General features: G+C 57.2%; 1 protein-coding gene and 1 long non-coding RNA gene across 2 annotated transcripts in view; both read left to right on the top strand.

Moving 5' to 3' along the window:
* Positions 1-4,693: 4,693 nt before the first annotated feature.
* Positions 4,694-14,143, top strand: part of RTN4RL1 (reticulon 4 receptor like 1) — a 91,797-nt gene continuing 82,347 nt past the window's right edge. The window contains exon 1 of the mRNA XM_031657262.1: positions 4,694-5,175. Coding sequence (XP_031513122.1) covers positions 5,163-5,175 — 13 coding nt within the window. The 5' untranslated portion in view covers positions 4,694-5,162. The remainder of the gene's footprint in view (positions 5,176-14,143) is intronic.
* On the top strand, positions 6,365-12,273 carry LOC103878590. Its single transcript, XR_638821.2, has 2 exons — positions 6,365-6,451; positions 12,031-12,273. It is a non-coding gene; the product is annotated as an uncharacterized LOC103878590 (long non-coding RNA).

Below are 14,143 nucleotides of genomic sequence, written 5' to 3'. Positions count from 1 at the left end.
CAATCCTCCCACTTTGGCCTCCCAAAGTGCTGGGATTACAGATGTGAGCCACTGCACCCAGCCCTTATCACCTTTAGAATCCACCGTGTAGGCCGGGCGCGGTGGCTCAAGCCTGTAATCCCAGCACTTTGGGAGGCCGAGACGGGCGGATCACGAGGTCAGGAGATCGAGACCATCCTGGCGAACACGGTGAAACCCTGTCTCTACTGAAAAAATACAAAAAACTAGCCGGGCGAGGTGGCGGGCGCCTGTAGTCCCAGCTACTCGGGAGGCTGAGGCAGGAGAATGGCGTAATCCCGGGAGGCGGAGCTTGCAGTGAGCTGAGATCCCGCCACTGCACTCCAGCCTGGGCGACAGAGGGAGACTCCATCTCAAAAAAGAAAAAAAAAAAAAAAAGAATCCACCGTGTAGACCCTGTAGAAGGTTCACATGGACGAAACTGCACCTTTGGGGAAAGCCCACAGCCTGAGGGTGCTTTCCTGGGAGGGTGGGCAGTCAAGGACTGTGATGTCTAACCCTTCTGGACCCTGGCCAACCTTTGCCCTGCCCCTCAGGGCTAGTCTTTCTCCTGATCACTGACAGAGCCCAAGAGACCCCAAAGAGAAGACAGCCAGTGAAACGGCTTTGACCTTTGGAAGAGCAAAGTACCTGCAGGACTGGCCTTCAGCAGACTGCCCTGCAGAACAATGGTCTGTCAGGGCTGACAGTCTACCCAGTCCCCTGGCGTCCTCCTCTTCTCTCTGTGGTGGTGCTGTGAGCACAGCTAGCCCTTTAAGTCAGCTCTGTGGCCTTGGGCTCCCCCAGAGGCCCTCCCTGCTTGGAAACCCCTAATTAAGGTGCAGGGAGAAGTGAAAACAAGCAGCCAGAGACAGGCCCTGCCTGGGAGGCTGCCCAGGGAGGAGAAATGGCTGGGCAGGTGGGGAGTGATCACCAAGGGTCAGTGCTCTGCCCCTCAGGCCATCAGCACTCTTAGGACAGGTAGCTCTAGACAGAAACATGACCACTGTGGGTCCCAGGAACACTCCCCTCCACTCAACAAGCGTCCAGACTGGACCTTCCCATCTCCCCTCAACTTCTTCGGATCCCCAGGGTGCAAGATCTGAATTCCAGGAGCTCACTCAGCCCCTTCTTTCTCAGGACTCCACTGCCCAGCCTGTGGACAGCCTTAGCTCTGGCTGCAGCATCGAGTTTCAAAGGGAAAGGATTGGCTCCAGCTGAGCAATGGCTTCTCCCTAGCAGGCGCCATATCCCTTGGGATCTTTCCCTCATCAGAGGTGGGGCCTGTGGATGGCAAAGGTCCCATCCTCTTGTAACATCACCCCGCATCCACTGTGCCTAATGAACTGCTCTGGCACCCATTAGGAAGCCAGATGATGCCTAAGAGAACTGGACATGAAGAACAGATGTGAGAATGCTTCCTCAAGACCCCGTAGTGCAGGACATTGGGGGCTGCCATTCAGCTTGGGCCGAGGACACCTCCATCTGTCTGTGGGGGTCTCCCTGCCTGAGTTACTCAGCAGTCTGAGTAATTACTGCCTGACAAGAAGGCGGGCACAGCGCACCCCCACATTACACCACAACACCCGCCTTCACTCGTCCCCACCCCCTGGCTGGACTCCAAGGCAGCACCCAGCCCTCCTGAGGCCTGAAATAACTCTGCTTCTCACACTCACGCCCAGCCCCAGCCAACTTTTCCTAAGATGCTAGAGTTTGTGGGCTAGGGGGTCATGGGGAGGCGGCTTGGGGAGGTGGAAGGAGGATTATCCCACATTCAGTCCCTGAGTCAGGCCCACACTTTATTGCTGATCTGTGATGTGATGTTGAGCAAGTTGTTCATCCTCTCTGGGCCTCAGTGTACTGACAGAGGACCTCTCAAGCCCCCAGTGTCAGGGCTCAGGCAGGCAGTGGGGTCAGCACTGCCGTGCAGCTGGTGGCTAAGAGAAGGAATGCCTCACCTTCTGTTCCTACCCCAAGAAGGACCAATCCTTTTTCGTTGTTTTTAACTGCTCCTGTGGCCATGGGCAGTGTGCCCAGAGTAGCAGCCATCAATCTTTTTTTATCTTTAAACATTTTTTTGAAATAGATATGGAGTCTAACTATGTCGCCCAGGCTTCTCTCGAACTCCTGGCCTCAAGCAATCCTCCCACCCCAGCCTTCCAAAGTGGTGAGATGATAGGTGTGAGCCCATGGTCCTCAGGAAGGACCAATCTTATTCATCTTCAGAACAAGGTTACTTCTCACCTTCAAGCATCTGCATGGAATGCCCTTCGCCCTTCTCAATGTGGTGAACTCAGCTCTCAAGACCTAACTCCAAGGGCACCTCTTCTGTGACTGTTTCCTGATTATCCCATAGTCCCTGGCAGAGCTAGCAGAGCCCTTTCTCAGTCTTTGTGACTTCTGTCAAACTCTAAGATGGTTTGTGGGTCTTTCTTCTCCCACGACACTTGAAGCTTCTGGAAGCCCAAGCCCAGAGCCTTAGCTCAAATCTGAAGCTTCAGTGCCACCAAATGCATGTTTGAGTGAATACGTCAGACTGGCCTTCTTTTTTGTTTGTTTGTTTTGGTTTGGTTTTTTTTTGAGACAGAGTCTCGCTCTGTTGCCCAGGCAGGAGTGCAATGGTGTGATCTTGGCTCACTGCAACTTCCATCTCCTGGGTTCAAGAGATTCTCATATAGCCTCCCAAGTAACTGGAATTACAGGTGCGTGCCACCACACTTGGCTAATTTTTGTATTTTTAATAGAGACAGGGTTTCACCCTGGCCAAGCTGGTCTTGAACTCCTGACCTCAAGTGATCTGCTCAGCTCGGCCTCCCAAAGTGCTGGGATTACAGGTGTGAGCCACCGCGCCCAGCCTGAACTTTTTTTTTTTGAGATAGAGTCTCGCTCTGTTACCCAGGCTGGAATGCGGTGGCACGATCTCAGCTCACTGCGACCTCTGCCTCCCGGGTTCAAGCGATTCTCCTGCCTCAGCCTCCCGAGTAGCTGAGCCTACAGATGCATGCCACCATACCCAGCTAATTTTTGTATTTTTAGTAGAGACCGGGTTTCACCATGCTGTCCAGGCTGGTCTCAAACTCCTGACCTCGTGATCTGCCTGCCTCCACCTCCCAAAGTGCTAGGATTACAGGCGTGAGCCACCGCGCCCAGCCCTGACCTTCTTTTTGACCTTCCTATCACGTCACCTTTTCCTACAAGGAGGGATTCAATTGGATTTCTGCTTGGATGTCACCTCCTCAGAGCAACTTTCCTTCACTGCCACCCCTACCCCTGTGTCAGCCTCAGAATAATATTCTGCTTGTTTTCTTCTAAGCACCATCTTCCCATCTTCTCTGGACTTTCCTCATTTGGTCCCTATTAAAATGGAAACTCGGCCGGGCGCGGTGGCTCACGTCTGTAATCTCAGCACTTTGGGAGGCCCAGGCGGTCGGATCACGAGGTCAGGGGATCGAGACCATCCTGGCTAACGCAGGGAAACCCCGTCTCTACTCAAAATACAAAAAATTAGCCGGGCGTGGTGGCAGGCGCCTGTAACCTCAGCTATTTGGGAGGCTGAGGCAGGAGAATGGCGTGAACCCGGGAGGCAGAGCTTGCAGTGAGCTGAGATCCGGCCACTGCACTGCAGACTGGGCGACAGAGCGAGACTCCGTCTCAAAAAAAAAAAAAAAAAAAAAAAAAAGGAAACTCCTTGAGGACAGGGCAAAGGCAAGCCTTTTTCGTCTGCTGAATTTTTAGCAACAGCAGTGCCCCACACATGCTGAGCCTTCGGTGAATGTGTGTTGAATGAGAGCCTTGGTCCATCCACTTTTCCTTCCCTTCGAATCCCTCTGATCTCAGGCCAGCAGAGGGTGCCGCCTCCACCCAGGATCTCGCCTGGCCCGAACCTTCTCTTCCCTCAGCCCAACAGGCCCCTGCGGGACCCGCTTTCCAAGGGGCGTCTCCTCTATTTTCCGCGAACCCCTGGAGGGGTCTGTGTGGACCAAGGGAGATCAGAGACCCCCCCGCACCCGACCCAGGCGGAGACAGCCCACCCGAGCCCGCACGGGTCCTTCCTTCTCCCTGGAATTTGCAGCTGACCCTTCCCGAATGGCTTGCTCCTCTCCTCTCCCCACAAAAGAACAGTGTCCTGGGACTCGGGGTGCGGGGCAGCCGGGTTGGCTGGAGCTGCTCAGTGCGGGGAAGAGCCGTCGAGACGGGGAGAAGGGGCGCTGGCCAGGGAGGAGACGGGGCAGGGAGCGCACTCGCGATCCAGACTCTGGGCGGCGGTCCTCGCGTCCCAGCCGCCTCTCCCGATGACCTCCAGCCGCGAAGGGCGAGCGGGCGGGGGCTGGGCTGCGGGTTCGGGCTCCGCGAGGCCTGCGGGGCCGGGGAGGGGCGTGGAGTGGCCCGAGGACCGGCTTGGGGACTGGGGCAGGTGCCTGGACGGACGCCGGCCGAGGATCTTCCCCGGGGGCGGGTGCAGTGAAAACACCTTGGGAGGCGGCGCCGCGCGGCTGAGCGCTGCTGCCCTGGGAATAGGACGGCGCTCGGCACTGCGAGCTGAGAGCACTTTCATAAATTTTGTATGGGAGGCGCTCCGTGAGCGGGGGCGGGGAGAGGAGCGAGAGGGAGGGAGCTAGCGAGCAAAGGAGGGAGGGAGGAGGAGAGGAGGGGGAAGCCGGGGTGGGGGGGAGGAAGGGAGGCACCCCGCTCCGCCGATCGCTCGGTCCTGCAAACGCGCGCCGGGCGCTTTCCCCGGAGCTCGGCGGTGCGTGCGAGCGCCCTTTTGCAGCAGCCGCGGCGGCGGTGGTCCGAGGGGGCGGAGAGGAGGGGGCTGCGACCGGCCGGCCAGGGGGCGGCGTCCCCCCTCAAAACCGCCTGCAAAGTGCTCCGGGTGGCAGAAGCAGGCCGCCGGCTCCGCGGAGCAAGCCGCTCGCCCCGGGGCTGAGCAAGCGCGCGGGGCTGCCGGGCAGCACCACGGTTGCTTGCGGGCGCCGGTGTCCTCGGCGCGGGGCTGGAGCTCACCATGCCCCTGAGGGGCCGGGCCACCGGGCACGAGCGGATCCCCGGCTTGCCCCCGCCTCGACGCGCTCGGATTAGCTGCAGCTGGCGCCCAGGGATTTGAATCTGGACCCCGGGAGGGAGTGCGCCTAGGCCGACCTCGGAGCGGCGGCCCCGTGGCCAACATGCTTCGCAAAGGTGAGTTGGAGCCGCAGGGGCAAGTTGAAGTTGAATGCGCTCAGGAAAGAGCCGTGAGCCCTGGAGCCGCCCGGCGCTGGGGCTCCCGATCCGGGAAGTAGCCCCCGGCGGGCTGGTGGATTTTGCCGGGCGCACCCGCCGAGGGGCTGCTGCTGGTGCTCAGCTCCCGTCGGTGGCCAGTTGTGAGATCCATGGGGTTTGCTCCATGGATCGAGTGGCCAGGCCTAGAGATCAGGCCCGGAGGGGTCAGTCGGAGACCAGAGTGAGCGGCCGGTGGTGGAAGGGGAGCCGGCCTCCTGGGACCTTTGCTTTGCTGTGATAAAGTTTTGCACTTGCAGGCTCCATCCCCTGCGCGGGCACACGCCCTTGCTTCTGCCGCTTTGTGGAGGCCGAGTCCGCACGGCGCTCCTGTGCAGCCAGCGGTCAGTGACCGCGCGGCCCGGGCGCTCCCCGCGCGCCCTAGCTCCCCAGACGAGGCCCGGACGCGGACGTCTTCTCTGCAGTCCTGCTCTGATCCCCAGGGATGGGCTCTGGGCACCCAGCTGCTGAGGGTGGGGAGCAGCCAGCGCCTGATGTCCAGTTCCTCAAACTTTCCTTATGCTGGGAGTGGAGGGACGCGAAGGCCGTGCCGCCAGTGTGCGCGACCGGTGCCCAGCTCAACTTGAGGACAGCTGGCTTCGCGACCACCTTAGCTAGACGCCCCGGCAGCCTGGCCCAGTACCGAGCGCGGCAAAGTTGGTGCGGGCACCGGGGAAGTCCCGCCGCGGCCCCACGTGGTTGCCACGCTGGGCGCCGTCCCCCGGGCCCTGGGAGGGCAAGTGATCACGCCGGGAGCCCACGGGCCCCGCCACCAGCTGTTCCAGCCTCTGCGTCTGCCTCTCTCCCCTCCCAGGTCCGAGCGGGCTGTGGCGCCCCGCCGGGATCTCCCCGTGCCTGGCCCGGCCGGGAGGCTGAGAAGCCGCGGGGCCTGCGGTTGGCTGCCCCGGCCCTGCGGGAGCCGGCTGAGGAGGGAGCTCAGGTAGCGGAGGGGCCTGATCCCTGCGCTCCGCGCTCCAGCCTTAATCCGCCCCTGTTTCCATGGCAACAGACCGAGGTGTCGTAAGCACAGGATTCTGACCTCACAGCAGGATGGGGAAGGAGAAAACGCGCACGGGGAGGGGGTGGAGGTGGGGGAGGTGGGGGAGGTGGGGGAGGGGGGAAGCGAAGCCCTAAGATGGGCGGAGAGAAGCAGATGTGGAGGTGATGGCGGAGACCCAGATATAAGCAGGTCAGACAGGTGGGTGGAGGAACCACGCCTTTGGTGGGGCGGTAAAGGCCGTTTGGTGGTCGCAGCTTGGGCCGACCGAGGAAGCTGAGTTGCCCCGTCGTCTTGGAAAAGTCACAAACTTGTGTGTGACTTGTGCCCTCCACGTGGGTCGGTGCAGTGCAGGGGGAAACGCTGGCTGTCTTCCGCTGTGGCGTGGAAGAGTCTCTGGGGCTAGTTGGAGAAACCGCTTTGCAGACACACCCCAGATCCTCCTTTTCCCTGCAGAAAGGCACAAAAAGTCCTTTCAGCAACCGAGCAGTGCTGGCCAAAGTGTCTTTGCACAGAGAAGGTGCTTTTTACAGAGCTGAGCACGAGACCGGGTCTGAGAAACTTGGGCCTGGAGCATGCAAACTTGCCCCAGTCGGGAAGGCTTCCCAGGCACCTCTAAGAGGCCGCCATGTCTGGGCTGCAGGTCTGTGATAGGGATAATGGAGAGGAACTGACATCTCATTTCCCTTTTGGTCTTTTGTCTTTTGGCAGTTTATAGTTAAAAATGAGCCACCAAGCAGCCCACGCACTTTATTTATATGGTTTAGGTGCCCAGGGAGGCTCCAGCAGCCTCCAAGAGCCTTTCTCTCCCACCCTGGCTAGCCAGAGGCCCAGCTATGGATGAGCCCATTGCATTGTGGAGGCGGCTCCCGGGGGGAGCCTCCTTACCCTGCACAAGAGGTGGCCACTGGAGGCTTAGCAGTCACGTGTGTTTGCTACTCGGGCTGTTTTTTCCTTCCTGCACAGCCTGGTTGGCTGAAGAGGTTCCACCGATAGGTTTCCACCTGAATTGGCCCAAAGGAAGCAGAGAAGAGAAGCCCTTCACTAGGCTGGGCTCAGCCTGGGGACCTGGAGACTGCCCCTAGGACATTGTGTGGACAGAGGACTTGTGTTGGTTCTTTCCTGGGCAGGCAGTTTTCTCTCTTGGCCCCAGATCCTGATCCTTTGGATTTGTTTCTTCTGCACACCTGTATAGGACACTCAGATTCTCTGTATGGATTCTAGGTAGGCGCCCAAAGCCAAAAGCATGCCTGAGGCTAATGCCCAGGGAGGTGGCCATTCAAGTGTCTGCTTCTAGAATTATTCCCAAAGTCTCCAAGCAAAAATTATATAGGAGGCCAGGTGTGGTGGCTCATGGCTATAATACCAGCATTTTGGGAGGCCAAGGTAGGAGGATCACTTGAGACCAGGAGTTCGAGGCCAGCCTGGGCAACAGAATGAGACTCCGTCTCAAAAAAAAAAAAAAAAAAATGGAGTCTCACTCTGTTGCCCAGGCTGGAGTGCAGTGGTGCAATCTCAGCTAACTGCAACCTCTGCCTCCCAGATTCAAGCAATTCTCCTGCCTCAGCCTCCCAAGTAGCTAGGACTACAGGTGCACGCCACCATGCTTGACTCATTTTTTGTATTTTTAGTAGAGATGGGGTTTTGCCATGTTGGCCAGGCTGGTCTCAAACTCCTGGTCTCAAGTGATCCGCCCACTTCTGCCTCCTGAAGTGCTGGGATTACAGGTGTGAGTCACCGCACCTGGCCAAAATTTTAAAAAATTATCCAGGTGCAGTGGCATATGCTGGTAGTCCCAGCTACTTGGGAGGCTGAGGTGGGAGGATCACTTGAGTCTGAGAGGTAGGGGCTACAGTGGGCCGAGATTGTGCTACTGCCCTCCAGCCTGCAGGACAAAGCCAGACGCTATTTTAAAAAAAAAAAAAACCAGGCCGGGCACGGTGGCTCACACCTGTAATCCCAGCACTTTGGGAGGCTGAGTTGGGAGGATCACTTGAGGTCAGGAGTTCAAGACCAGCCTGACCAACATGGTGAAACCCTGTCTCTACTAAAAATACAAAACTTAGCCAGTCGTGCTGGCACATGTCTGTTATCCCAGCTTCTTGGGAAGCTGAGGCAGGAGAATCACTTGAACCCGGGAGGCGGAGGTTGCAGTGAGTCGAGATTGTGCCACTGCACTGCAGCCCGGGAAAACATGCAACACTCCATCTAAAAAAAAAAGATATAGGAAGTGTTTAGACAGATCTTGCTATTTTTTTGCCTATAATATGCAGAGCCCTATGTGGGGTCCTGGACCTGAGGGAGTGTAATAATTTAATTATAATTCTGAAAAGGGTTTGAAAGATGAAGAAAGAGTAGCCTTCCCTAGATCCTGTGGGGAGGAGGGAAGAGAAGAAAACCCTTATCTTTCTGCAAAGGGCAGGGCTCATGGTCTTGATAATGGGGTGCCCTGTGCAGTGAGGAGTCCAGTGGTATGAAGCCCCAGAGGAGGAGGAAGGCAGGACCAGACCTTGGGCCATGAGGATCATCTTTCTGATTGGTGGTTGTCCTAGTAAAGCTGTCCCCTGGCACGACATTTTGGGAGGACTGGGGGGACTGCCTTGTGTCTCTTAATGAAAGGACTACTGGCCGCAGCCCCACCTCTGTGAACTAGAACAGCCCCAGTGGGAGAAAGCTGCTGACAGTCCTGGTAGCTGAAGGCTTCAGCAGCTGCCCTCCCTGCTTCTCCCTCTCGTGGCCTAGCCGGCAAAACCAGGGATATTAAAAGCAAGCCTCTGGTTGAGAGGTGAGAGGCAGGAGGGCAAGTGAGGCCCCGAGCCACCCGGCAACATCCAGGAAGGAAGGGCGGCCTGTCGGGGGTTTGCTTTGCCAGAAGTGGCCTGCTTAAGGTCAGGACCCACGGTTTTCATGTGTAGAGCTATAAAAGCAGAATGCAAATCAAGAGCCTCTGGGCTAATACAGAACCTTTCCTTAAAGTTTTTGTCTTGTTAAGCAAGAAAATAGAGTGCCAAATAGGCTTTGTTAAGTGGCAGTCTAATTAATAATTTAAAATCTTGTAACTGTCTTTCATTAGAATTTATCTGTACATCAACCACAAAATCAGTCAAACACACTCATTTATAAGTTAATGCCATCCCTGAATAATTCAGCAAGAGCTAGATTAAGGCCTGCAACCCAGCAAGATGCATTTGGTTCCGTTGGTCTCCATGGGCAGATGGGCTGGGCTGGTGGCAGATTTGGGCTTCTCTTTTGTGGAAAGAAGGGAAGGCAAAGGGAAGGAGGGACCGTGGTGGCGTCAGACGGTTGCTTGACTTGAATCCAGAGCTCCTCTAGGTGTTTGGAGAGCCTTCATGTGGCCAGGTGTGGGCAGGCTACATCTCTGCTTCTCTCTGGGGGCAACCAAGACTTGGAGCTATTAGTAATACAGCTGCCCTTAGCCCCAGTGACGAGGCAGAGAGAAGACTGTTCCATGGGTGGCCAAGACACTCTTTTCTGTGCAGAGGAAGTATAGAGGGGAGATACAAGAGCCCTTATCAAGCTGTGAGGCTTTTTAGCCCAAATCCAGGTGCAGAAGTCAGATTTCCGTCTTCTCAGCCCATTTCTGTCCCAATCAAGGCAGGTAGCCTGGTGGAACCAATCTCACCAAAACAGCTTCTTTCCTTAGGAGCTTCTGGGCTGCTGCTCTCCTCAAAGCTCTGGGTCCTTATGCCAGAAAAAAAGAAGCCAAGAGGAGAGATTTTAGGGGAGCACCCTGACAGAGAGGAGAGGCAGAGCGAGTTGCTAAGTAAAGCCCATGCATGCATTTTCTCACCAGTAGCCAGAATAACAGCAAGGACAGCAGAGCGACGTTCCTGTGAGCTCAGACAACATAGAAAAAGTGTTTTGGTTCAGTTCCCACCATGCCAGCACGGAAACAATTCCTTACTGCAGAGTGTTCAGGTCCATTTTCGACAGGGAACCTGTTCATGACCCACACTCCCAGCACGAGCCCTGGTTCCTCCACAGTAGGAATGAGCTTCAGAGTTTCTGGCCTCCGCCTCGGCTTGCCAACCCGGAGCCCTCTGGGCGGGTACATGGCTCTGTGGAAGGAGACCAGGTAGACACCCGGAGCAGACACACGCTCCATGCCAGGAGAGGTTCTGGGCCGAGTTTGAGAAGAAGAAGTCTCAAGAGGAAAAGGCAGGGGAAGGGGTAGATGTTTGCCCCTGGCCAGTGGTGGAGTTGAAAGCAGATGGCATCGAGGAGGGGGAGTTGTGTGGGGCGAGTCCAACTCCAAGCTCTGACCATGTCTTTGGGATGAGGCTTGAAAAAGGACAGAGCGGTTCACTTGCTGGAGATGAGAAGGAGGGGCAGGCGTCGTGAAGGATGTCGAGAGCGGAACTGCCTGGTACCATCTGCAGTGAAGTAGTGGTTAAGGTTAAAGCAGAGAGGAGATGACAGGGAGGGAACAGATGGCCGAGGCAGCAAAATAGCTGGCGAAACGGGAGCGGAGCCTCCAGGGACGGCAGAAGCCAGGACCTCCACGCAGAGTGCCGGAAGCAGCCCTTTCCTCGGGGTGCAGTGGCCGGACCTCCCTGGGCAGAAGTGAGACAGAGATAGGAGTCAGGAAGGGACCCCGGTGCGAGGGCCCCCCCAAGGCCTGGAGAAGAACTGAGGGAACCGGCAGCTCCAAGGCTAGGGCTGCAGGAGCAGGGGCCTCCAGGGATGTCGAGGAACTGGAGAGAGGAGCCCACTGACTTGGTGTCCATCACTAGAATGAGTCACGGCCACCTCGGGCTTCACAGAGCATGCCCAGCCAAGCCTGCGGCGAGGAGATATGGATGCTAGCTGGAAACAGGCAGCAGGCAATAACCTGCTCTTCCCCACCTGCGCGTCCCTGTCCACATGCTGCCAATAGCCGCTTGCGTTTACTGAGCCTCACTGAGGGTGCTCCATGCTTTATCTCATGCCACCTCACGACCACCCTGCAGGATCCGTCTGTGCTTATTCCAGATGAGGAAACTGAGGCATAGCTAGCTGGAGTCCCTTTCCCTGGGCCACCCAGCCGGCACACTGCTGAGTCAGGATGCAGCCCCCGCTCTGTCTGTCAAGCCCACCCTCCCCCTTGCTCTCTGGACCTCTGTGCTCCACTGTCTCACGTGCCCATCTGTCTTGATTTCTCTGACATTTGTTTTGTGGGGCGCTGGGCGCTGCTGATTCATTTCTGGCTTCTCACAGAGCTTGCTGGTGGTTCCCGTGCACTCCCCTCTGCGGTTCCTCAGGAACTTCTCTGTCTGGGATCTGGGACCCCGGGGGCCTGAGCTGCTGTCTCATATGCCCTCTCCTACTCCCTCTCCCCTGGTGTCTGGAAGACACAGTCCTCACCTCTGTTTCCTGCCCTGGTTTCTTCCTTGGGGACAGAGATGGGACAGTGGGGCCAGGAACCCTCCTGCCTGCGTTCATGCCTCTGAGAAAGGCCCAGGGCCATGGTTTATTTGGGGGCTGGGCTCTGCTTGGGCTCTCAGCCCTGCCCATGGTTTGCTCTCCCTGGCTTCCCTTCCAGGGTGACCTGATGGACTTGCTAGCACAGCCCCGGAACACACCGGTTCCTCCACCTATACCTGCCCCTCTAGCCTTGTAGTGCTCCCTACCTCCTGGGGGGGCCTTCCCACAGCCCAGCCCTAGCCTGCCAGGCAGGATGGCAGCTGCAGGGCTCAGCTGTCCTCCAGAAAGAGCTTCTCCTGTCCCCTTCCAGCCACAGTTGAGTCCCAGAGAGGTCAATGCTCCCTGTGCTTCTTTAGGAAAAGAAAGAAGATGAAACAAGCAGGGAGTCTCGCCGATCTGAGGGTGCAGGAGGGTGGAATCCTGCCTCGGAGCGGAGGCCTCCTCTGCCGCGGTGAGGCACGTGCTTCCGAACCTGTGATCACTGTCTAACCAGTCAGTGAAGCGTGGAAACGAAACTGCAAACATTCCCTGCTATCTGATTCAGGACAGTCACTCTGGAGGCCTCTGTGCTGGCACAGCAATAAAGAGTTGGCACCACAGCGTATGTGTGTGTGTGTACAGAAGCACACCTGGCAAGCACGCAACAGGCTCCCTGGAGAGTGTGTGCCAGAGGTCACTGTTGCAGGGCAGTACCCCCCCAAGTGCACCAGAGCCTCTGTTGGCACCCACACCATCAGTCTACCAGCGGGGTTTGGCGCCATGGCACGCTGGTGAGCCACTCAGTGGGGGCAGGGGCTCCCAGGAGTGGGCGGGCCAGTGCCGTGTGTGCTACCTGTCAGGAACAACACTTGCTGAGTGGGTGTGTGGCTCGCCCTCACAGGGGGTGGGTGGGCACAACTCATGACTTGTCTGCCAGGGGACAGAGACCACTGCAGCCCCCAGCAATGGGCCTTTGGCAGCTTACTGAGTTGATTCCAGAGGGTGGTGGCATCATGGTGACAACCACATCAGCCAGGGTAGGTCTGTGAGGAATTGAGCGAGAGTCTCTCCCAAGTCAGGACAGAAGCTGGGCTCCCAACTGTCAGCCCACCGAGGTGGCAGGAAAGTTTGCTTCTGCCTCTAAAATCATCCTCACAGGGTTTGCTATCTCTTTCCGGGCACCAGAGCCAGCACATGGTGAAGAGGGCCTTTACATATGCCTATGTCGAGAGATTCATGAGGCCCTAGTGGGGAAACTGGCATTCTTCTGACCATGATTTATTTATAGGACGATGGGATGATGGGGATATGGAGGCTAAGATGCCTCCATTAGTGAGACGCACACAAGGCAAGAAGCTTGCTCTGCATTTGACATTTAGTGGGACGACTGCTACCAGGGAGCTGCTGTTTCTTTTCGAAGGTTTTGCCTTTAATGTTCTATTCATGGGCTTGTCTGAGCAAGCTGGGAGAAGGAAGGAGCACATGTGGAGGTGGGCCTGGGGTCTGCAGCCGGCCAACCTCAGGGGAGGCAGGGCCCAGGGAGGTCACTCGATGGCCGGTGTGGGGCACCTGGGCAGGCCGGATGCTGGGGACAGCGGCTCTGCTCTGGCGCTGCAGCCCGGCCGCCCGCCTGCCTGCCTGCTGCCGCCTGTCGCTGGCGTGTGCCGCATGTGTCTCTTTGTCTCTCATCACACGCTGCCAGACTCCGCCTCTCACCACAGCCCTGTGGCAACCCTGGCTTTGGCCTTGCCACGGCCCTTTCCTTTCCCGGAACTGTGGGGCTGTGGAAAGACCACCGAGGCTGGCACCCTGAGGCTGCATGCGGTCATCTCTGAGGCAGACTCAGTAGAACCCCAGACATGTCTCCTCGTCTCTGGGCCTCAGTTTACCCATCTGTAATATGACTAGATCGATGGTCTTTCAAAGTTTTTTTTGTTTTTTGTTTTTGTTTTTGAGACAGAGTCTCGCTGCGTCACCCAGGCTGGAGTGCAGTGGGACGATCTTGGCTCACTGCAACTTCCGCCTCCCGGGTTCAAGTGATTCTCCTGCCTCAGCCTACTAAGTAGCTGGGATTACAGGCACCCACCACCACAACCGGCTAATTTTTGTATTTTTAATTGAGACAGGGTTTCACCATGTTGGCCAGGCTGTTCTCAAACTCCTGACCTCAGGTGATCCTCCCAACTCAGCCTCCCAAAGCACTGGGATTACAGACGTGAGCCACCACGCCCGGCCTTCAAATATTTTTCAATAGCAGGAGTTTTTTCAAATGGTACCTAATGTCAGAGCCCAGGGCAGGGGGGCCATGATCAGAGTCAGAGCCAGAGCCAGGGGGAAGAGCTTCCTCCTTTGGCCTCAGTGCCACCCAGGCCGCCCCTCCAGCTTGGAGGCTCTGGAGTCCCTTGTGGTCCCTCCTAGCAGGACATAGGAAACCACTGGGTGTGCTGAGCGTTGTGTGTTAACAAGGAGGACGGTCCGCTGTCCACAGGG

The sequence above is a fragment of the Papio anubis genome, chromosome 17 (genome assembly GCF_008728515.1).
Source record: "Papio anubis isolate 15944 chromosome 17, Panubis1.0, whole genome shotgun sequence".
In the NCBI taxonomy this organism is placed as follows: Eukaryota; Metazoa; Chordata; class Mammalia; order Primates; family Cercopithecidae; genus Papio; species Papio anubis.
This window is presented reverse-complemented; position numbering and strand designations above follow the sequence as displayed.